Source organism: Phyllobates terribilis, unplaced genomic scaffold (genome assembly GCF_046119375.1).
Source record: "Phyllobates terribilis strain yellow unplaced genomic scaffold, ASM4611937v1 Scaffold_11__3_contigs__length_659146591, whole genome shotgun sequence".
In the NCBI taxonomy this organism is placed as follows: domain Eukaryota; kingdom Metazoa; phylum Chordata; class Amphibia; order Anura; family Dendrobatidae; genus Phyllobates; species Phyllobates terribilis.
In genome coordinates, this window is record NW_027362771.1 from 417211568 (window position 1) to 417235696 (window position 24129).

The 24129-nt window shown below is 45.4% G+C and overlaps 1 protein-coding gene across 4 annotated transcripts in view; it reads left to right on the top strand.

The window, feature by feature from the left end:
* TM6SF1 (transmembrane 6 superfamily member 1) overlaps positions 1-24129 on the top strand; it is a 138397-nt gene that overhangs the window by 42464 nt on the left and 71804 nt on the right. For 2 of the 4 annotated variants that reach the window (XR_012251294.1, XM_073653116.1), the window contains exon 1: positions 10248-10773. The exons of 1 other annotated variant lie outside the window; for it this stretch is intronic. Coding sequence is in view for 2 of the 3 variants with exons in the window: in XM_073653116.1 (XP_073509217.1) it covers positions 10682-10773 (92 nt within the window). In the remaining variant the exon portion in view is untranslated. Of the gene's footprint in view, positions 1-10247; positions 10774-24129 lie in introns of those variants that run through there. One more of the 4 variants, XM_073653118.1, reaches the window with a different exon arrangement.

Here is a 24129-nt window from a genome sequence, read left to right on the forward strand (position 1 = left end):
TGTGCTTGCTGTTCATCCAGGTGGTAAGGTAACCGCTTACCTCCTCTCTCGTCGTTTTTGGTGGCCTGGGTTGCATCGGGGTGTGATTGCACACCTATCTGGTTGTAGTATTTGCACGTGTTCTAAGGTTTCACATACCCGTCCGTCTGTAACTCTTCTTCCGCTACCTATCCCTAGTAGGCCATGGACACACTTGCCCATGGATTTTATTACTGACCTTCCGGTTTCTGCAGGCAAAACTGTGGTTTTGGTGGTTGTAGATAGGTTCAGTAAAATGGTTCACTTCGTCGCATTACCTGCACTTCCAAATGCCAAGACACTTGCTAAGGTGTTCATAAATGAGATCGTGAAGATTCATGGGGTTCCCTCCGATGTGGTTTCAGATCAGGGGACTCCGTTTGTTTCCAAGTTCTGGAAGGCATTCTGTTCTCGACTGGGGGTGCAGCTGTCCTTTTCCTCTGCCTTCCACCCTCAGTCGAATGGACAGACCGAGTTCATCAATCAGAATTTGGAGACCTACCTCAGGTGTTTCATCTCCGAAAATTAGGAGGATTGGGCATCCTACTTACCGCTTGCAGAATTTGCCATTAATAATCATTGTCAAGAATCCACTGGCAGGTCACCGTTCTTTGGTGCATATGGTTACCATCGACAGTTTGGTACCTTTAGTGGGAGGAACTTCAGGAGTTCCTGAGGAGGAATGTTTTGCTTCGTCGCTCTCCTCGGTGTGGCCGGGGGTTCTGAGTAATTTAAAGATCATGGGAGACAGGTATAAACGTATGGCTGATAGAAAACGCTTTCCATGTCCGGACCTGAATGTAAATGACTTTGTTTGGTTGTCTACCAGGAATATAACTTGAAAGTTCCTTCTTGGAAGCTGGGACCTAGGTTTATTGGTGCCTATAAAATAACCATCGTCATTAACCCAGCAGCATTTCGTCTTGAGCTTCCTCAGGCCCTTAAGGTCCACAATGTTTTCCACAGGTCCTTACTCAAGAAGTATGTGGAACCTCTTGAGCCCTCACCTCTTCCGCTGCCCCCAGTAATGCTTGATGGAAATCTGGAGTTTCAGATTTCGAGGATTGTATATTCTCGTCTCCAATGTCGTTCTCTTCAATACTTGGTGCACTGGAATGGTTATGGTCCAAAGGAGAGGATGTGGGTTTTAGCATCACAGGTGACCGCTCCCAGGATGGTTTGTTCATTTCACACCTCTTATCCTGAGAAACCTGGTCCTGAGTGTCCAGAGGCCACTCATAGAGGAGGGGTACTGTCACGGGTGTGTCAGATGTGACAGACAGTTGCCCTGCAGTTGGTTGCAGAAGATCTCTTCGTTTGGCTTTACAGGCACCTTCTTAGCTGTTTCACTCTAGGACCAGGGGCTACCTCCTTCCTGCTAATTGACACACTGGCCCAGGTGTTTAAATAGTTTCACTTTGCAGCAGGGAGGGGCCGGTGATACTCACATGTTTCCTTGTGAATGCTTGGAGTTCTCAGAGTACTATCTTCCTCTGTGGTGCTAGGAGGACGCTTGGAGTTAACTCTCTGAAATCGGTTAAAGCTAAGCTGCTTTCCCCCGTGTCTGTCTCCCTTGTTGTCTTTAGTTGTCAGTGGGGATCGACTAGCTCTCATCCCCCCTTTCCTTCCTAGGGCCAAGCACTAAGGAAATACAGGCTTTAGGTTCGCGTGCGGCAATTGGTGAGGAACCAATACAGGGAGACAGGGTGATATCAGATTTGCCTAGGAGGTCTCCACTCCCCCCTTTCCCTAGAGTCTGGGCTCCCTTTCCCCCTTCCCTTTGTGTTGCACTTAGTCTTTAGTAATATGCGAAAAAAAGAGGACTTCAGTCCGTCCAGGAGCACGCAATCAAGCGCTTTGCCAGCCCTAGGATACAGAGGTATAGGAGAAATAGATCCAGCTCACCAAACATCCAAAATTTAAAATTCAAATTTTTTTATTTTATATACAGTATATTAAAAAATCTTGATAGTGTGAACAATCAGAAATCCATATCTGGAATTAGGAAAACATGGGATACAATGCTGATTACCATATTTTTTGGACTATAAGACGCAGCGGACCATAAGATGCACCTAGGTTTTAGAGGAGGAAAATAGGAAAAAAAATTTAAGCAAAAATGTGGTCATGATGCCTGGTTAAGGGGGAGGGGGTCTGCTGCTGACACTGTTATAGGGGTAATGTCCCCCAATTCTGTTAATATCCCCCATCCTGGTATATATGTCCCCCTCCTTAAAGCATGGCACCCCAATCCACCATTTGGTATGCATGGCACCCCAATCCCCCATCCTGGTATGCATGGCCTCCCTCATCCCTCTTCCTGGTATGTATGGCACCCTTCATCGTGGTATGTATGGTCCCCCTCACACCCATCCAGGAGCCATGCTGCAGGCACAGTGTGCTGGCTATTAAGGAAAATGACTATTCACTGCTCCCCACGTCCATGGGCGTGGGGAGCAGTGGATATTCATCTTCTTTAGTAGCAGGCACAGTGTAGGCTGCAGCAGGCAGCTGCTGCCTCCTGTGCCCTGCTACTCCGCCGATGTCTCTTCCCCCACATCCCCCACCACCCACAGCCACAGTATTTATGTATATCAGACTATAAGACGCACCCCCCACTTTCCTCCAAAATTTTGGAGGCAAAAAGTGCATCTTATAGTCCGAAAAATACAGTACCATACACGTTTCGAACAGCACTTGTTCTTAAACTTGGCATAAATCTCAAGATGTTTTTCAACCCCCAATTTTGCATTTCCATAAGGGTAACATGAAAAATTGCACCATGCAGTTTGTTGTGCAATTTCTTCTGAGTACGCTGATACCCCACATATGTGGGGGAAAACCACTGTTTAGGCGCATGGCAGGGTTTGGAAGGGAAGGAGCGCCATTTGATTTAGAGCTGTAAAAATAAAAAAAATCAAACTTTTTCCACAAAAATGATCTTTTAGCCCCAAATTTTTTATTTTCACAAGGGTAAGAGGAGAAAATGGACCCCAAAAACTGTTGTGCTATTTCTCTTGAGTATGGCAATACTTCATATGTGGGGAAAATACACTGTTTGGGCGCATGGCAGGGTTCAGAAGGGAAGGAGCACTGTGTGACTTTTTGAACGCAAAATTGGCTGGAATCAAGAGCGGACGCCATGTCGCGTTTGGAGAGCGCCTGATGCGCCTAAACAGAGGAAACTCACCATAAGTGACCCCATTTTGGAAACTAGACCCCTCAAAGATTTTATCAAGGGGTACAATGAACATTTTGAACCCAGAGGAACTACACAGAATTTGATAACATTAGGTCATCATATTGAATAAGTTGTCATTAGTCTTGAGCACAAGAGCTCACTACTTGAGTTTGCATCGGGTACTCGGGTATGCACCATGTATTGCGGGTGCTCAAGTGACATGCTCGAGTCCCCGTCCCACATGCTTCACGGTTGTTAGACACCCAGAAAAAAACATGCGGGGATCGCTCGTGCATGGCAGGCAATCCCCGTGAGGTTTTTTTTGGCTGTAACCCTAACCCTAGCACAACCCTAAGACAACCCTAACCCTAGAGTTTATTTTTTACACTGTTCCTCATGCAGTATAAGTGATTAGTCGACTTTTCTCTTCAGATCGGTGCGATTACAGAGATAACAGATTCATATCTGGGTTTTATGTTTGCCAGCTGTTACTCCCTAAAAGACTCTTTTCTATGCAAAGACTAGTTTTTGCAATAATTTTTCCATATTTCGGCCGACAGAGTCATGTGATGGCTTGTTTTTTGCGGGACGATTTGACATTTTTTATTGGTACCATTTTCAGGCAAATTACATTTTTTGATCGCTTTCTATTCCAATTTTTGGGAGGCAGAATAAACAAAAACCAACAATATTGGTGGAGACTGTGTGGCCTCTGGATAGAAACCAGGACCACCGCTGCTACTGGTACAGACTGTGCGGCTTCTGGATAGAAGACAGGATGGCCACTGGTACTGGTGCAGACTGTGTGGCTTCTGGATAGAAGACAAGACAGTCACTAGCACTGGAATAGACTGTGCAGCTTTTCGATAGCAGATGGGTCAGGTATGGAAGCAGGATACAGGTTAGACAACACAAGATCAGACAAAGTGGACAAGGAGACCTAACAACAGGCAGGCGAGTAACTAACTAGCACAAATGTTGCTCAGGCACCTCTCAACAGGTGAAGGTGCCTTAAGTAGTAAGTGTCTCCCAGTTATTGGCTTGGGGCACTTTAGGAGAGTGCACACTGTCTCTTTAAGGGACAGGGAGCGCACATGCTCCCTAAGCGTGCTGCCAGGGGATCTGTCAGGTGTGCGTAGACTCTAGGATGCAGGAGCCAGGGCAGGAGGTGGAGACAAGCGACCTGGGTGGTAAGTCAGCGTCCTTGCTGGAAGGGAGGAGTGGAAGCGTGCAAGGACACCGGCGCTACAGTATACCCCGCCGGGGGAGGTACTCTCTTCTTCAAACCCACAATGAATTTTTCCAGAAGAAGTGGAGCATCAAAATTCTCCTTGGGTTCCCATGATCTCTCCTCGGGACCGAACCCCTCCTAATCTACTTAAAGAAAGGTTTTTCCCCTTACCCTCTTCATGGCCAAGATGCTCTCTACCTGGAAGACATCCTCAGAGCAGACTGGCACAGGAGTGACACCCGGATCCTCGAAGAAGGGACTTAAGACGACTGACTTCAGAAGAGATACATGGAAGGACTTAGGTACACTTAATGAAGATGGAAGCTTCAATTTATAGGATACTGCGTTGATCTGCTTGAGGACCTCAAAAGGACTTATGAAATGGGGACCCAACTTGTATGATGGTATCTTCTGGTGGATGCATTTTGAAGAGAGCCAAACTTAAACTCCTGGCTGGAAGGTCGGTGGATCCAGACATCTCTGGAAGAGAAATATCAGGCTGGTGACCAAAAATTATGAATAATGGTGACTAATATGTTTATTATAAGCGAATTCTGCCCAAGGCAATAGCTTGACTCAATTGTCGTGGTGCACATTAGTGAAATGCCGCAGAAAGTTAAACAGGGTCTGGTTGATTCACTCCACCTAACCATTGGACTGAGGATGATATGCGGACAAGAAGTCCAAGGCCACATTCAACAGTTTAGAAGTAGCTTTCAAGGTCCTGGATGTGAACTGGATGCCCCTGTTGGACACAATGTATAGCAGAAACCCATGAAGACTAAAGATATGCTGTATCTCAGCGAGCTCGGCAGCAAATGGGGGACTAGGCTACACAGTGAAGTGAGCCATCTTCGAGAAGCGGTCCAGCAGTAGAAGACGCCAGGACAGAAGAATCTTAGAAGTCTTGTTTTGAGCACAGGAAGGACAGGAAGAAACATACTCTAGAATATCCTTTCTCATCGTAGGCCACCAATAATGATGAGTAATTAGCTGCATAGTCTTCTTTTGCCCAGCATGACCAGTCAACTTAGAAGAGTGCCCCCACTGCAAAACTCGATTCTTATCATATTCAGATACTAAAGTCTTACCGGTAGGAATCTGGGACAAGTTCACAAGAGCCACAGTCACCATTCTGGAGGGTTCAATAATATGCCGGGGTTCCTCTTCTTGATCGGGGGTAGAAAGGGCCTAGAGAGTGCTTCTGCCTTGACATTCTTCATGGCTGGACGAAAATGTAGGATGAAGTCAAAGCGGGCAAAGAACAGCGACCACCTAGCTTGGCAAGGATTCAACCTTTAAGCAGATTGTAGGTAGGCCAGGTTTTTATGGTTTGTGTATATGACGACCGGATGGGCTGCTCCTTCGAGTAAATGATGCCATTCCTCTAGTGCCACCTTGATCATCAACACCTATCGGTCGCCAATCGAGTAGTTTCTTTTGGGGGCGGAGAAGATCTTGGAGAAGAAACCGCAAGTTACCATACGACTGGAGGAAGACTTTTGAGTGAGAATCGCCCCTGCTCCAGATGATGAAGCATCCACCTCCAGGAAGAATTGTTTGCTGATTTCAGGTCTGTGAAGCACAGGAGCAGAAGAGATGGCCTGTTTCATGGAGATAAATGCCTCCTCAGCTTCCGGAGTCCAGACCATGGGATTGGCACCCTTGCGGATCATTGCTGTGATGGGAGCAAGAAATGAGGAATAAACTGGTTATAAACTGGCATATGACTGCCCACTCTCCCCAGTAACACAAGATCGCTGCCTCGGTGTAACCCTGGACTCTGATCTCTCCTTCAAACCACATATCCAAGCCCTCTCCACTTCCAGCCGACTCCAACCCAGAAATATCTCCCGGATCCGCACATTCCTCAGCAAAGACTCTGCAAAAACACTAGTGCATGCTCTCATCATCTCCCGCATCGACTACTGCAACCTCCTGCACTGTGGCCTCCCTTCTAACACTCTCGCACCCCTCCAATCTATCCTAAACTCTGCTGCCCGACCAATCCACCTGTCCCCCCCGCTATTCCCCGGCCTCTCCTCTCTGTCAATCCCTTCACTGGCTTTCCAATACTCAGACTCAAGTTCAAGACTCTAACCTTGGCATACAAAGCCATCCACAACCTGTCTCCTCAATACATCTGTGACCTACTCTCCTGGGACTTACCTGCGTGCCACTTCCGATCCTCACAAGATCTCCTTCTCTACTCCCCTCTTATCTCCTCCTCCCACAATCGCATACAAGATTTCTCCCGTGCATCCCCCCTACTCTGGAACTCTCTACCCCAACATATCAGACTCTCACCTACCGTGGAAACCTTCAAAAGGAACCTGAAGACCCACCTCTTCCGACAAGCGTACAACCTGCAGTAACCACCGCTCCATCATACCGCTGCACGATCAGCTCTACCATACCGCTGCACGATCAGCTCTACCCCCACCTACTGTATCCTCACCCCTCCCTTGTAGATTGTGAGCCCTTGCGGGCAGGGTCCCCACTCCTCCTGTACCAGTTGCTGACTCGTTTTGTTCAAGATTATTGTAAGTGTATTTGCTATGTATACCCCTTTTCACATGTAAAGCGCCATGGAATAAATGGTAGTATAATATTAAATAATAATATAGTAGTTGGCAAATCCCAGGAACCGCTGGATTGCTTTAAAGCCAGGTGAACGCAGCCATTTAAGAATGGAAGACAACTTCTCAGGATCCATCTTCAAGCACATTGCAGAAATTATATAAATTAGAAAAGGCATGGTGGCCTGGTCATAGATCCATTTTTCAGATTTGGCGTACAACCAATTCTCCCTAGGTCTCTGCAAGACCTGTCGGACGTTCCTTCTATGAGAGGGCAGATCTGGAGAGAAGACCAAGATATCATCCAGATACACTACTACACATAAGTAGATTAGGTCTGTGAAGATGTCATTCACAAACTCATGGAAGACAGCTGGATCATTACTGAGCCCAAACGGCATAACACGGTATTCGTAGTGACCGTCTCAGGTGTTGAAAGCGGTCTTCCACTCTTCTCCTTGACGTATGCGGATCAGATTATATGCTCCTCTCAGATTGAGCTTGGTGAAAATCTTGGCACCTCTAAGGCGATCAAACGTGATCTGGTTGAGATCCCTATAATTGATACAAGGGCGGAGGGTTCCATTCTTCTTATTGACAAAGAAGAAACCAGCTCCTGCCGGTGAGGACGATTTCTGGATAAATCCCCTTGCAAGATTCTCCTTGATGTACTCTGACGTGGCTTGGGTCTCAGCCTGAGACAAAGGATAGATACAACTTCGAGGAGGAGAAGATCCCAGAAGCAGGTCAATGGGACAATTGTACGCTCTGTGTGGAGGTAACGTCTCTGCATCCTTCTTGTCAAAGACGTCGACGTACGACCAGTAAGTGGGTGGCAGACCCGGCAAGCTAGACGGGGTCACTGGAGGTCGGGCAGGATGTATAGGGATAAGGCATCTCTCATGGCAGGACTGTGCCCAATGAAGGACTTCACCAGATCTCCAGTCTAGAACCAGTTCATGGAGACAAAGCCAAGGCAGGCCCAGAAAGTGAGAATGTGACAGGTTAGGAAGTACATAGAAAGCAATCTTCTCAGAATGCAGAATTCCTACCTGAAGTTCCACCTGCTCTGTGACAAAGTGAACGACTACAGATAGTGCTTTTCAATTGACAGACGATACCATGAAAGGACTCTGAAGACGTAGAATGGGAATCCGAAACCGTTCCACCATGGCCTGTTGCATGAAGTTCCTAGCAGCACCGGAATCTAGGTAGGCTGTCTCGGAGAACTGACTGTCTCCACTTGTCACAGACATTGATAGGGTCAAAGGTAGAAAGGAATTACTTTTGCCCAGGAAAACCTATCCAACAGACCCTAGCCTTTCCCGAATTTTCAGGGCAAGAGCGGATAAGGTCTTCCGATCTACTGCAGTAGTGGCATAAACCTTTGGCTTGGTGAAGCTCCTGTTGGTGCTTGGCCAGTTTAATGCGGTCCACCTGCATAGGCTCAGGACAACTAGCAGAGGCAGACGGTTGGGGAACGAGCGGCCTATGGAAGGCGGGAGTCAGACGGGATGGTTTTCTTTTATGTGACACTTCTCTGGCGTGCTCCTGGAACCTCAGGTAAATATGGATGGCCAGGGCTATCAGGTCATCAAATGTAGTAGGGATGTCTCGACCAGCCCACTCATCTTTTTATTTTTCCAGACAGTCCTTCCCAGAAGACGGCTACTAGTGCATCATTGTTTCAGCCGAGCTCAGATGACAAGGTTTCGAACTGGATTACTGTACTTTGTCGCAGTCTAAGGAGAGAGGATGCTGCAGAGGTGACACGTCATGGCTCATCAAAGACCTTGCGGAAGGCTTCTAGGGAGGGCTGTAGGTCTGAGATCACTGGTTCCACTCTCTCCCATAGAGGGTTGAGCCAAGCAAGTGCTTCTGCTCCTAGATGACATTTAAGAAAAGCCACTTTGGTCTGGTCAGAAGAAAACTGGTGAGTCAATAGCTGGAAGTGTAGCATGTACTGATTGATTTAGCCTTGGCATTGCTTGGAATCCCCGTCATATCAAGGTGGAGCAGACAGATGAGGACCAGATCCAGGTGTGAGAATGGCAGCTGTCGAGGTGGTAGCAACTTGAGCTGGTGCTGGCACTTAAACAGGTGTTACGCAACCATAGGTAGGTCAGAATTTGATCCTGCTGCTCACATTGCCGGGTCATCTGCTGATATAACTCAGAGAGTGGGGAGTATTGGAGCCAGGGGGTTCCATGGCCTCAAATTCCATTGGGCTCAAACTCCAACTCATTAATGTGTGTGTTTTTTCTTGGATTTTTACATTTTGTGCAAGTGAGGGTGTGGCCTCCCCTCTTTGAGCAGGACATTACATTTAAAAAGCTTCCCGAGGTTGAGATATGCAGAGTTCCGGACACAGTCCTTTGTCTGTCCTCATTCACACAGGTCACTTGAGACACATGGTAAGGTTTTAATATTAGACACTGTAGGACCGTCCCGAATAGGGTCACCTTGCTGTGGTGGGATTGCTTTTATATTATTTTTTTAAAAAAAAAAAACAGTGTTACTAAGAACCCGATGTTATTTAAATGCACTTTCTTTTAACTTATTTAGTTGCAGCAGGGTTTATGATAATTTTGTTTCTTGTAGGTTTTGTCTCCTCTTCAGTGATGAGTCCTGCTTTTGTTTTTGATGCCATGATAGCTAGAGATCGGTTTGGAGACCACGTGGGCAATTCCAAAAAGAGGCCTTTACGAAGGAACATCTCACTGATCTTACTCTCAAGATTATGGTGTGAGGTGTCATAATCTATGGTAGCCAAGTCTTCTTTCCAGGTACACTAATAATCCAGTGTTACATTGATTTGGTTGTGGAACCAGTGGTCATTTTTCAAAGTGTCCCAGGAGCCATTTTTCAATACAACACCAGACTGCTTGATACTCATGCTACTGTGAGCATCCTGTGTGGCCTAAATGTGCTACGATGGCCTGCAGCGTCTCCAGACTTGCCGCCTATCAAGCACGTATGGGACATCATTGGTCAGCAATTGCAAAGGGAGCTTCCAGCAGTGGATCTTGATGATTTGCATGCCGAAGGGCATTCAGCGTGCAGAACATTCCTCAAACAATTATTAATAACCTGATTAATAGCATGCCAAGGTGTGTAAGTGCAATTATTTCTGCGCGTGATGCTCATACAGAACACTGAGTAAGTTGAGATGTCTATCAATCATGTGATTTTTATAATTCCAAGACTTTTTCTTCTTGGTGTTGAAATGGATGACCATATTTTCAATGTTCTGCTCCTAAAGCTGAAGTATCACAGATGTGAACACAGCCTGAAGGAAGAATTACATCTGTTTATCAGCTGCTGATTTGCTGAAAGTTGAGCCAGTAAAATCAGGTAACTCTTCACTGAATGTATTGTACAGTCAATGACATAAGCCAGTCAGTCGCTCCTAATAGGAATCCCAAGCAGCTAATGTTCTGAAAACAGCAGTCAGCTGTGTTACTCCACAGAACAAGGGGAGGCTCCAGTGTATTGTGTGTAACCTTGTGTGAGCGGAGCTGCGAGCACTGGATCTCCAGAACTGTGAATATTTACTATGCACAGTGCATGACAAGCGTTATATGACTAGCACCAGAGCATAACCGTGCCTTGTTATCCAGCTGAACATGGAAATGGTGATCATATGCTAAGGAAAGCGAACGTGCTATAATTATGAGTGCACCTGCAGCTACCGGAGTCTTTATATTGTCCCTAACAGCCATTCCCGTCACTTGTCTCTTCAACTATGTTTCTACAGTCCATAGGTAAGTGAATATATAATGTACAAAATGTCTTTTATATTGTGCTATATAGAGGAATGTGTGTGTGGGACAGACCACATAGTTCCACTTTTCTAGCAGTTGGACTTCTGCACAAGTCTCTGGGATACTCTACCAACAGTGGTCTGACTTGTGTAGCACATTTATGACGAGTAATATTTGTATGGCAGAAATAGGGTATAACATGTTGTGTCAAATCCACAAAATGTCATACATGTGCACATCAGTTTGGCAAAAATGTTACCCTTTAAAAATCCTTTTATAGTAAATTACTGGCCTGAGCTGTCAGAACCTCTACAAGACTATTCTAAACCAAGGACTGTCCTAAGTTGGTGTCGCTGTAAAGCTTCATTCAGATATCCATTTTTTTGCGTACGAGTGCTATCCATGATTTTCACGGATAGCACTCATACCGGTGGTAATCTGTGGGACCATTCACACGTCCTTGATTGTTCCCAGACCGGGCGGTCTACAGAAAAATCACAGAGACAAGTCTGATTTTGATCCAATTATCGGATCAAAATCTGCAATGCATATCTATTGGTCCGTGAAAAAATCGGACCTTACTCAAATGACATCCAAGTGCAGTTCGATTTTCGCGAACTGTCAGAAAGGAGAAGGTTGAGAAACTTTTTTTTTTTCCCATGTACGAGAAAAACTGAGGACATTTGGACCATTTGGCGATTTGAGGTTGTCCTGAAGAAGGAGTCGGAGTGACTCTGAAACGTGTTGACAATAAACCAACAATTCATTCTCCATCTTAGCTTGTCATTTATCCAGCAGCACAGGATACTTCCATCGCCCATAGTAAATGTCATATACAACTCTCTGGAAGCTGCTGCTGCTGGAATCTACATGTGTAGTGGTTGTGTCTCACACAGCCATATAAGGTGAGCCTAATTGCCCATTGTTCCATCTCTCTTAATTGGATAAGATCCTATTGCGCTTTTGCTCCTTTTTCTTTTTCTGATGAACTGTACATATGACTGGAAGGTGTCAGCATGTCTTTTTCTAATTTACTGAAAAACATACAAAGGATCCTGCAAAAAAAAAAAATTTATGCAGTAAACAGGAGTCAGTTGGCGATGTGTCCAACTCTTTAGCATGCAGTTACCGTATGTACATAGAAGAAAGAATGTAATGAAAAGTCTAAGGGTATGTTCACACTATCAGTATTCAGTTAGTATTTTACATCAGTATTTGTAAGCCAAAACCAGGAGTGGGCCAAAAATACAGAAGTGGTGGCGTGTTTCTATTATACTTTTCCTCTGATTGTCCCACTCCTGATTTTAGCTGACAAATACTGATGTGAAATACTGACCAAATACTGATAGTGTGAGCGTAGCCTAAGTGTAGGAGTGACAGAAATTGCTTAGGATTTCTAAAAAAAAGCATCCGAAAAAAGGAATCTGTCAGTAGGTTTTCACTACCCCATCTGAGAGCAGCATGATGTAGGGGCAGAGAACCTGATTCCAGCAATGTGTCACTTGTGCTGCTTGCTATAATTTTGATAACATCCATGTTTTATCTGCTGCAGATCTACCAGTTCTCTGAATGCTGAGCTCTTTATAACCCTGCCCACAACACTGATAGTAGATTTCTGTGTATACTGTGCCAGTCAGTGGCAGGGTTATACAGAGCTCATGAATATGGAGGACCTCATGGCAGCACCTTTACTAGTTGTCTAGTGATAATCTCTTCCTGATATAACAGTGATTTAGCAAAACCACAGCAAGCAGCCCAGTTAGTGACACATTGCTGGAATCAGGGTCTGTGTCTCTACATTATGCTGCTCTCAGATTAAGTGGCAAAAACCTAGTGACTGTGAGCACAACATAGGTGTCACTGATACATAGCAGTTCAATGCCGGAGCATTATGAGCATGCCACATCAAGCAAGTCCTAAAAAATTTGTTCTGGGTCTGACTTTTTCTGACTTGCTTTTCGCAGCTGTTTGACAGCTGGGGTGGTAATGAAAGCCCATTCACCTGCATTACGGTACGATGTAGCAATGGCAGGGCTTCCACCAGGAATTTCAGGGCCCCAAACTGGCAAAATGTTCGGGCCCCCCTTGAGACTCCACCCAGGCTCCACCCCAGCTCCACCTCCACCCCTCGAACCTTCCACAGTCCGACTGCCCACTCTTGGAAAAACTCCACTTCTGCACCAAGTCCTCACCAAATACATATTAACAGTTCTCATCGAACACCATATCACACACAAAGCCATCAGCTCTTGTTTTGGCCAAAAGATTTTTTAAGCCGCCATGACGACAAGGTAGACTCTTTTGGCCAGGCCATACTCTACTCTAACCTAGTAAACATTTCTTAAAATATTCAATACTCTTTTTAGGTATATTTTTATTTATTTTTCTTTAAGGGAATGTGTCACATACATTTTTTAAAATGACCAATAATACCACATACAAGGGACAAATACCGTCACACCATGACGAAACCACATATTACCACCACATAGTGACCGAATAATACCACATACAAGGGACAAATACTGCCACACCATGATCAGACCACATATTACCACCACATAGTGAACGAACAATACCACATACAAGGGACAAATACCATCACACCATGGCGGGAACACATATTGCCACCACATAGTGACCAAATACTACACTACTGATCATTAATAAAAATACACAATACTAATATTACCATAAGTGCCATTACACACAGGAGCTCTGTTCATAGTATACACTTTATAGTGTATAGTGTGCAGGTAATACAGTGATCACCAGTGACATTATACACAGGAGCTCTGTATATAGTGTCAGTGTACAGGTAATACAGGGATTACCAGTGACATTATACACAGAAGCCCTTTATATAGTGTATAGTGTACAGGTAATACAGTGATTACCAGTGATATTATACACTGGGGTTCTATATATAGTGTCAGTGTACAGGTAATACAGGGATTACCAGTGACATTATACACAGAAGCCCTGTATATAGTGTATAGTGTACAGTTAATACAGTGATTACCAGTGATATTATACACAGGAGCTCTGTATATAGTGTCAGTGTACAGGTAATACAGGGATCACAAGTGACATTATACACAGGAGCTCTGTATATAGTGTACATTGTGCAGGTAATACAGTGATCACCAGTGACATTGTACACTGGAGCTCTTTGTATAGTGTACAGATAATACAGTGATCACCAGTGACATTATATACAGTAGCTCTGTATATAGTGTCTGTGTAAAGGTAATTCAGGGATCACCAGTGACATTATGCAGAGGAGCTCTGTGTATAGTGTACCAGTAATACAGTGATCACCAGTGACATTATACACAGGAGCTCTGTATATAGTATACAGTATATAGTGTAAGTGTACAGGTAACACACTGACTCACCATTGACGTCTCTAGTTGAAGTCCTTCATCTTCACTTTTCTCTTTCATCCAGCGCAGATCACCATCATTTCTTACAGCCACGACTTGTCTCTGCATAAAATATCATAGTTATCTAAAGCTCTGCTTCCAGAGCACATTCTCCAACTTCTGCACTACAAAGCTGAATACAGATGTTTATACACCATTAATGTATAATTAGTTTTTATTCAACCCACCATTCCAAATATAAATTGTAATCCACCACTGCGCCCCACTAACTACGAATAATAATAATATTTTTTATTTATATAGCGCCAACATATTCCGTAGCACTTTACAATTAAGCGGGGACATGTACATACAATAAATTCAATACTAGGTAAGACAGTTTAAACAGTTACATTAGGAGTGAGGTCGCTGCTCGCAAGCTTACAATCTACAAGTGACCACTCAATCAATATATAAATTAATTAGAACCTGTACTCTTTTCTAGTGTTGAGCCACCCCCGTAGTGTTCGAGTTCGGTTCGGTTCGTCGAACACCCGTGTGTTCGCCGAACTGTTCGTCGAACTGTTCGTCGAACACCTTCGAACACCGTTAAAACCAATGGCAGGCAAACAAAAACACATAGAAACACATAGAAAACACCTTCAAAGGTGTCCAAAAGCTGACAAACTGCTCAGAAGACACAACTAACACATGGAAAAGTGACAAGTACATATAGTCATGCGAAAAGAAAAGAGGTGGAGGAGTAAAAGGAGGGGGAGACACAGATATAGGCATGTCATGCCCTTCTAAAATCCAAAAAGTGAGAAGCCGAGACGGCCAGTCCGCTCCTGCCCGTGCCACCTCCGTGTCGCCGGGTTTGTGCCAGAGCCGCGGTGAACCCTGACGGCCAGCCCCCCTCTCCCAATACTGGTGCCTGTCCGCTGGTGGGTCGAGAGAGCCCCCCTGTGGTGGAGGCAGCTCTAAGCTTTTTAATTTAAATTGTCCCTCTAATTTGAATGAATACACTTTAAATCCATTTACAAGGATCTATTGGAGGGCAAGTCTCATGCCAGCAGCCGCGTAATTCCAGCTCCAGTAGCGTCCACTAAAGCTGCTGCAGTTAAAAAGCTTTTATAAGGATCGAGCTCGGCTGTCCACCGCAAGGCATCCTAGTGCCAGTCCCAGCCCCTATGCCTTGGGGTGCCTCCTGATGCTCTTCACTGAGTATCCCGTGGTCCCGAAGCATTTCCTTTGAAAAAATTAAGTGTCCAAACTACAGGTGGTGTAGCTTGCTTAACAGCCGGGATAATCCGCTGACTAGCAGACACTGCTACTAGGCACAAAGTATTTCCTGGGCTAGATGCAGTTAAAAATTTGTAAGTAGATACTCTCGTTGGATGCTGAGAAAGCATTCCATAGAGTCTCCTGGCACGCCATATATGATTCTCTTAAAAAGCTTGGGGTAGGGGTCTAGGGGACCCTTTTATAGCCAAAATCATGGCCCTGTATCACAATACGTCACCTAGGCTGAAGATAAATGGAACTGTAGCACCGAGGGCTCGGTTGCTACAGACGTATTGCACCTCACCCAGAGGTGTGATATCTCACTCTCAGATAAGGATGGAGTGTGGATCAGGACCCGACACCTGCATGCATTACACCACATTGCCGTGGGGCAGGGCGACCAATATGCCCCTGAGATGGGCACGACAGTCCCTGTCCCTGGCTGGAGTGGGGGGAGGGAACACTGAGGAAGGGGAACCCTGCAGTGCAGGAGCAGGGAGGAAGCAGTTCCTGGGTGCATTGAGAAGGGAGTATAAAAGGTGGGCACCATCTTAGTTCAGTGCAGAGAAGTCTGAGCAGAAGTGGCAGGGAGCAGGGGCTCTGCATGAGCTCTGCTCCGGAGGCGGGCCTAGTAACAGAGGCCCAGGCCTGCAAGAGGGAGAAGGAAGGAAGAGGAGCGGAGAAGGCTCCAGGAACGAGGAATGAAGGGATCCCAGGGGTGCGGACGGGCGAGTCGCCACCGCACGCCCGAATCCACCTGCGTGGAGGGGTCAGGCCAAAGGGGGAGACCGGTCCCCGAACTAGTGGAGGCAGGAAACGACCCTCAGCTAGAAACCGGAGGCTCTGACATTTTATGTGGCGCAGCCCCTTGCTCCACCCGCTAGGAAGGCACCACATAGGGTCAGGGAAACTGGCGCCAAGTTTACCAAGAGGAGGCCCGAGGCAGCCGGACAGAAGTGTTGGTAAGAAAGGCCAGACAAAGGACACACAAAGGGGGTCCTGTGAAGCGCTCCAAAGTTATCTGGGAGTTGTCTGAGCCCCTCACCTGGTGAGCACAGTACGACGTGGGCAGCCGTTACCTGCAGACGTGGTCTGGATAATAAGAACTGTGAGTAAAGGCCCTGAACTGCATCACTGACTCCGTGTCGTTACTGCTGCTGCCCTGCACCATCACCCCCATCCTCCGCATACACTGCCCTGAGGCTATACTCCTCCCGTGGGGAGTTATGCTACGCTCTGCTGCACCCACAACACCAGCCTTAGCGGTCTGCCCTGTAGCGGCGGTTCACTCTGACCGCAATCCACGGGTGGCGTAGTCGGACATTTAAACATCAAAACCACATAAATAGTTCCGCCACTGGTTTGACCGCCCTGAGTCACGGAACCGGATCGCCGCCACGAAGACTACAACCACCAGCATCCACCAAAAAGGGTCCGGCTCCGGGTGTCCCAAGGCCCAGGGGGTGCGTCAGAACATTTTCATCACCTTTCACAATCACCAATGGGACAAGGCAGGGATGTCCTCTGTCCCCTCTCTTATACATCCTAGTGACGGAGCACCTGCTCTCATCAATTCGCCATAACCCCAATATTAGGTGGATTGAGGTGGGAGGCACCGAGTACAAGTGCTCTCTATTTGCTGATGATGTCCTAGTATATATCACTCAATCACATATATCCATCCCTGCTGTTATGGCTGAAATAGATCACTTTGTTACATGGTAAAATTTTAAAATCAATGCAGCGAAGTCTGAGGCCCTCGATGTCTCCCTCCCTAAATCCATATAGGATTCCATCCAGTCCAACTTTCCCTTTGCCTGGCCCTCACAGGGTATCAAATACTTAGGAATTCCTATTCATAGAGACCTCTCCCATCTATGTTATCTTAATTTTGGGCCCTTTATTGAACAATTCCATACAGACCACGGTTGGCAAGTTAGAACTGTAAGATTCACTACGTGAACCACTGGTGTTTTGTGGAAAAGCACATGTAAGATTCTGCAACAGTCTCTGCTGATACTCCTGCATGCGTGCATCCCTTTCTATGGCAGGAATAATTTCTGCAAATTTACTTTTGTACCGGGGATCTAACAGTGTGGCAACCCAGTAGTCAGGATTATTTCTAATTCTCACAATTCGAGGGTCATGTTGCAGGTAGTGCAGCAAGAAGGCACTCATGTGTGTTGCGCATCCAGGAGCACCAAGTCCCTGTTGTGTTGGTGGCGAGGTAACAATCATGCTTCCTTCCTCTGTCCTCTCCCCCCAACCTCGCACAACAGAAATGTGATCAAGGTCTCCCTCATCTGATGAGTCTTCCATCAGTTCGTCCTCCACTTCTTCCTGGGCTCCTGCACCTTCCTCACTAGTTTGGCTGCTACCATGCGCCCTGGTAAAATCATCTCCCCCACCCTCACATGCCTGCCACCCTGGTGCTGCCGACCGTCTGGACCTTGCAGATGTTAGCCCTTCCGCATACAACTCCTCCTCCTCTACTTCCTCCACCTCCTCTTGTGCCACCACCTGTCTCCGAATTCTGTTTAACATGTGCTCCAGCATGTAAATCACCGGAATAGTCATGCTGATAATGGCATCGTCAGCACTAAACATCTTCGTCGCCATTTCAAAACTGTGCAGAAGGGTGCATAGGTCCCTGATCTGAGACCACTCCTCCAGCGTGATTTGCCCCACCTCTGAATCTCGTTGGCCCAGGCTATACGTCAGAACGTATTGCACCAGGGCTTGTCGGTGCTGCCACAGTCGCTGCAACATGTGCAGAGTTGAATTCCACCGGGTAGGCACATCGCATTTTAGCCGGTGAAGTGGCAGGCCCAACGACTTCTGTAGAGATGTAAGTCGCTGAGCTGCGGGATGCGAACGGCGGAAGTGAGCACACAGCGACCGTGCCCTCTGCAGAAGGCCATCTAGTCTGGGATAGTGGGCTAAAAATTGCTGGACAACCAGGTTCAACACGTGAGCCATACAAGGCACGTGTGTGACATTGCCCCGGCGAAGGGCCGCACCCAGGTTTGCAGCATTGTCGCACACGGCCTTCCCTGGTTTCAGGTCCAGTGGAGACAACCATTCATGAAATTGGTTCTCCAGAGCTGACCACAACTCCTCAGCTGTGTGACTCACATTTCCCAGACATTTCAATGTAAAAACCGCCTGATGACGTTGAGCCCTACTGCCAGCATAGTAAGGAGGTGTGCAGGATCCCTTCTGCGCAGTTAGAAAGCTTGTGGCATGACCAGACAGGCTTTGGGTGCAGGTGGAAGACCGAGAGGAGGTTGAGGAGGCAGAAGCAGTGGAGGAAAAATGACATAAAGAGGATTGACGCACAACTCGTGGGGACGGCAAGACTTGGACAGCAGCCCCTTGTCCTGCTGTCACCATAGTTACCCAGTGCCCAGTCAGCGACATGTAACGCCCCTGTCCATGCCTACTCGTCCAAGTGTCTGTGGTGAAATGCACCCTGTCACACACAGAGTTTCTCAAAGAAGCGGTGATGTTGTGTGCGACATGCTGGTGGAGCGCAGGCACACCTTTCTTTGAGAAGTAGTGCCGACTGGGCATCTGGTACTGGGGCACTGCGACGGACATAAGGTCTCGAAAATCCTCTGTGTCCACCAGGCGGAAAGGCAGCATTTCTGTAGCCAAGAGCTTGCAGATGGTGAAATTCAACCTCTTAGCTTTCTCATGGCTAGGAGGAAATGGTCTTTTACTTGTCCACATCTGAGGGACCGAGGGCTGGCTATTGTGCTTAGACGGGGTTGATAAGGGTGTCCCCGGCAAACTGCCGGTCTGTGAGGAAGATGCAGGCGGACATGTTAGGTTGCCTTGATCCAAAGGTGGTGCTATCGATGTCGGACAGCGCTCAAGACCAGCTGGTGTTACCACCTCCAAAGAAAATGATGACCTGCCAATCACGCTGGCTGTTGCGGGTAAAGAGGTGGCAGGTCTGCGCCCCAAAACAGGTGTGACTGCTGTCCCCCCAGTCACAGAGGATGAAGAGGCCGCGGATGCACAAGATATGGCAGACGGTGGTTGGCCCGGCCGGCTAGACCGCATTGTAGCACACTGAGCTTCCCACTGCAACTTATGCTTCATGTCCATGTGCCGGTTCATGCATGAAGTACTCAAACTATGTATTTTTTGGCCTCTACTTAGCTTTTGCTGACAAATGTTACAGATAACACGAGTTGGGTCATCTTTATCGATCTGAAAAAATGCCCAGGCTATGCAAGGCTTAGCACCCATGCGACCTGAAGAGCCACCACGACTTGTGGTGAGAGGCAGAGTTGTGTTTGAGGATGCAGTTGTTGACGTGCTTCCAGTACTACGTCTCTGTCCAGGAAGGCGCAACCTGACCTCGTCGTCACTAGCATCTTCCTCCACCTCCTCTGCTGACCTCATCTCTTGGCTGACTGTGGGTTGACAGTAAGTGGGATCTCCGACCTCATCATCATCACCCTGTGCGTTATCACACCCGTCGTCCTCAGAGCCAACCTGTTCCTGCCCTGACAAAAAACTAAAGTTGTCGCTCCAATCAGGTATTTGAGTCTTATCATCGTCTTCCTCATTGTCTCCACCAACAGGAGTTACAGTTTGGGAATGAGGGTCTACATTATGGTCAGAACCTTCTGCGTCTGGTCCTGGATCCGACTCATAAAGATTCTGGGCATCAGTGCAGATCATTTCCTCGTCTGGATTCACAGAAGCGCTGGAGTCGACCTCTGATTCCCAGGCTATAGTATGAGTAAACAGCTCTGCAGACTCAACCATCTGTTCTACCTCATACTCAGACGGGCAGCTGGAGATTTGGGAGCTGTGAGGAAGCAAGTGCGATTTGGGTGACACCTTTGAGGACTGGAGTATTTGTGATGTTGAAGTTGATGTGGAGGAGAGCCCACTTAAAGGAGCACTTGATATCCGTTGAAGCACCTGCTGTTTTTGTGCCTCATCTGGAATTTGTAGCGATTGGCGTGGCCGTAAGAAAGGGATCTTATCACATTGTCCGCTAAAAGAAGTAGACATTTTAGTTTGGCTGGAAGATGGTCTTTCTTCTGCACCTACCCCACGGACACAACCTTTTTTCCCCTTCCCAACACGCCTATTCCCCTTTCCACCAGCAGCAGGCCTTTTTCCACTCATTTTGGTGGTTAACTAATTCACAACTCTGGAGTTGTTTGCACAAAAAAACAATGGATGGTAACCGAGCAGAGCTGAGTGGCCAAACTGTGGTATTAGGCCAAAACTATTGGCTGGGTTAGATGCAGAAAAAAATTATTTTTAATTTGCAACCTGATGGAGGTAGGTATAGATGGACTAATAGACCAAGTCCCACACACCGCTAGAAGCCCAAATATTTTTTCAGAGCTAGATGCAGAAAAAAATTATATTCAATTTGCAACCTGCTGGACGTCAGTATAGAAGGACTAATAGAACAAGTCCCACACACTGCTAGAAGCCCAAATATTTTTTCAGAGCTAAATGAAGAAAAAAATTATTTTTAATTTGCAACCTGATGGAGGTCAGTATAGATGGACTAATAGACCAAGTCCCACACACTGCTAGAAGCCCAAATATTTTTTCAGAGCTAGATGCAGAAAAAAATTATTTTTAATTTGCAACCTGATGGAGGTCAGTATAGATGGACTAATAGACCAAGTCCCACACACCGCTAGAAGCCCAAATATTTTTTCAGAGCTAGATGCAGAAAATTTTTTTATTCAATTTGCAACCTGATGGAGGTCAGTATAGATGGACTAATAGACCAAGTCCCACACACTGCTAGAAGCCCAAATATTTTTTCAGAGCTAGATGCAGAAAAAAATTATTTTTAATTTGCAACCTGCTGGAGGTCAGTATAGATGGACTAATAGACCAAGTCCCACACACTGCTAGAAGCCCAAATATTTTTTCAGAGCTAGATGCAGAAAAAAATTATTTTTAATTTGCAACCTGATGGAGGTCAGTATAGATGGACTAATAGAACAAGTCCCACACGCTGCTAGAAGCCCAAATATTTTTTCAGAGATAAATGAAGAAAAAAATTATTTTTAATTTGCAACCTGATGGAGGTCAGTATAGATGGACTAATAGACCAAGTCCCACACACTGCTAGAAGCCCAAATATTTTTTCAGAGCTAGATGCAGAAAAAAATTATTTTTAATTTGCAACCTGATGGAGGTCAGTATAGATGGACTAATAGACCAAGTCCCACACACCGCTAGAAGCCCAAATATTTTTTCAGAGCTAGATACAGAAAAAAATTATATTCAATTTGCAACCTGCTGGACGTCAGTATAGAAGGACTAATAGAACAATTCCCACACACTGCTAGAAGCCCAAATATTTTTTCAGAGCTAAATGAAGAAAAAAATTATTTTTAATTTGCAACCTGATGGAGGTCAGTATAGATGGACTAATAGACCAAGTCCCACACACTGCTAGAAGCCCAAATATTTTTTCAGAGCTAGATGCAGAAAAAAATTATTTTTAATTTGCAACCTGATGGAGGTCAGTATAGATGGACTAATAGACCAAGTCCCACACACCGCTAGAAGCCCAAATATTTTTTCAGAGCTAGATGCAGAAAATTTTTTTATTCAATTTGCAACCTGATGGAGGTCAGTATAGATGGACTAATAGACCAAGTCCCACACACTGCTAGAAGCCCAAATATTTTTTCAGAGCTAGATGCAGAAAAAAATTATTTTTAATTTGCAACCTGCTGGAGGTCAGTATAGATGGACTAATAGACCAAGTCCCACACACTGCTAGAAGCCCAAATATTTTTTCAGAGCTAGATGCAGAAAAAAATTATTTTTAATTTGCAACCTGATGGAGGTCAGTATAGATGGACTAATAGAACAAGTCCCACACGCTGCTAGAAGCCCAAATATTTTTTCAGAGATAAATGAAGAAAAAAATTATTTTTAATTTGCAACCTGATGGAGGTCAGTATAGATGGACTAATAGACCAAGTCCCACACACTGCTAGAAGCCCAAATATTTTTTCAGAGCTAGATGCAGAAAAAAATTATTTTTAATTTGCAACCTGATGGAGGTCAGTATAGATGGACTAATAGACCAAGTCCCACACACCGCTAGAAGCCCAAATATTTTTTCAGAGCTAGATACAGAAAAAAATTATATTCAATTTGCAACCTGCTGGACGTCAGTATAGAAGGACTAATAGAACAATTCCCACACACTGCTAGAAGCCCAAATATTTTTTCAGAGCTAAATGAAGAAAAAAATTATTTTTAATTTGCAACCTGATGGAGGTCAGTATAGATGGACTAATAGACCAAGTCCCACACACTGCTAGAAGCCCAAATATTTTTTCAGAGCTAGATGCAGAAAAAAATTATTTTTAATTTGCAACCTGATGGAGGTCAGTATAGATGGACTAATAGACCAAGTCCCACACACCGCTAGAAGCCCAAATATTTTTTCAGAGCTAGATGCAGAAAATTTTTTTATTCAATTTGCAACCTGATGGAGGTCAGTATAGATGGACTAATAGACCAAGTCCCACACACTGCTAGAAGCCCAAATATTTTTTCAGAGCTAGATGCAGAAAAAAATTATTTTTAATTTGCAACCTGCTGGAGGTCAGTATAGATGGACTAATAGACCAAGTCCCACACACTGCTAGAAGCCCAAATATTTTTTCAGAGCTAGATGCAGAAAAAAATTATTTTTAATTTGCAACCTGATGGAGGTCAGTATAGATGGACTAATAGAACAAGTCCCACACGCTGCTAGAAGCCCAAATATTTTTTCAGAGATAAATGAAGAAAAAAATTATTTTTAATTTGCAACCTGATGGAGGTCAGTATAGATGGACTAATAGACCAAGTCCCACACACCGCTAGAAGCCCAAATATTTTTTCAGAGCTAGATGCAGAAAAAAATTATATTCAATTTGCAACCTGCTGGAGGTCAGTATAGATGGACTAATAGACCAAGTCCCACACACTGCTAGAAGCCCAAATATTTTTTCAGAGCTAAATGAAGAAAAAAATTATTTTTAATTTGCAACCTGATGGAGGTCAGTATAGATGGACTAATAGACCAAGTCCCACACACTGCTAGAAGCCCAAATATTTTTTCAGAGCTAGATGCAGAAAAAAATTATATTCAGTTTGCAACCTGATGGACGTCAGTATAGATGGACTAATAGAATGATGCTATGCCCAAAAGATTTTACTTCACTAGGTGCAGTAAAAAAATTGGTATTCTATACACAGGTGGTATATCTTGCAACACAGATAGGCTACTCCACTGACTAACACACTCTGCAATAGGCCAAAAAGGATTAGCTTTGCTAGATTCAGCCAAATGCTGTGAAAAAAACTTGCACAGCACTGGCACAGACCTGCCTGGCAAAAACTGATAGGAACTGATGTAACCTAGTCCTGAAAAGGACTCCAATTACAATTAGTCTTTACTCCCACAATCTATCTATTTAAGAGCACAGACCTGCCTGATAAAAGTCGTAGGAAATGCTGTAACCTAGTCCTTAAAAAGACTGCAATCACAACTATTCCCTACTCCCAAGCTATCTGTATATTTGTGCGAAAATTGGCTTGAAATTAACAAGGTATAGCGCACACAGCAACAGCGGTGCCGTCTAACACGCAGCTGCAGCAGTGAGAAAATGGTGGCGACGGGGAAAATGGCTTGGTCTTATAGGGC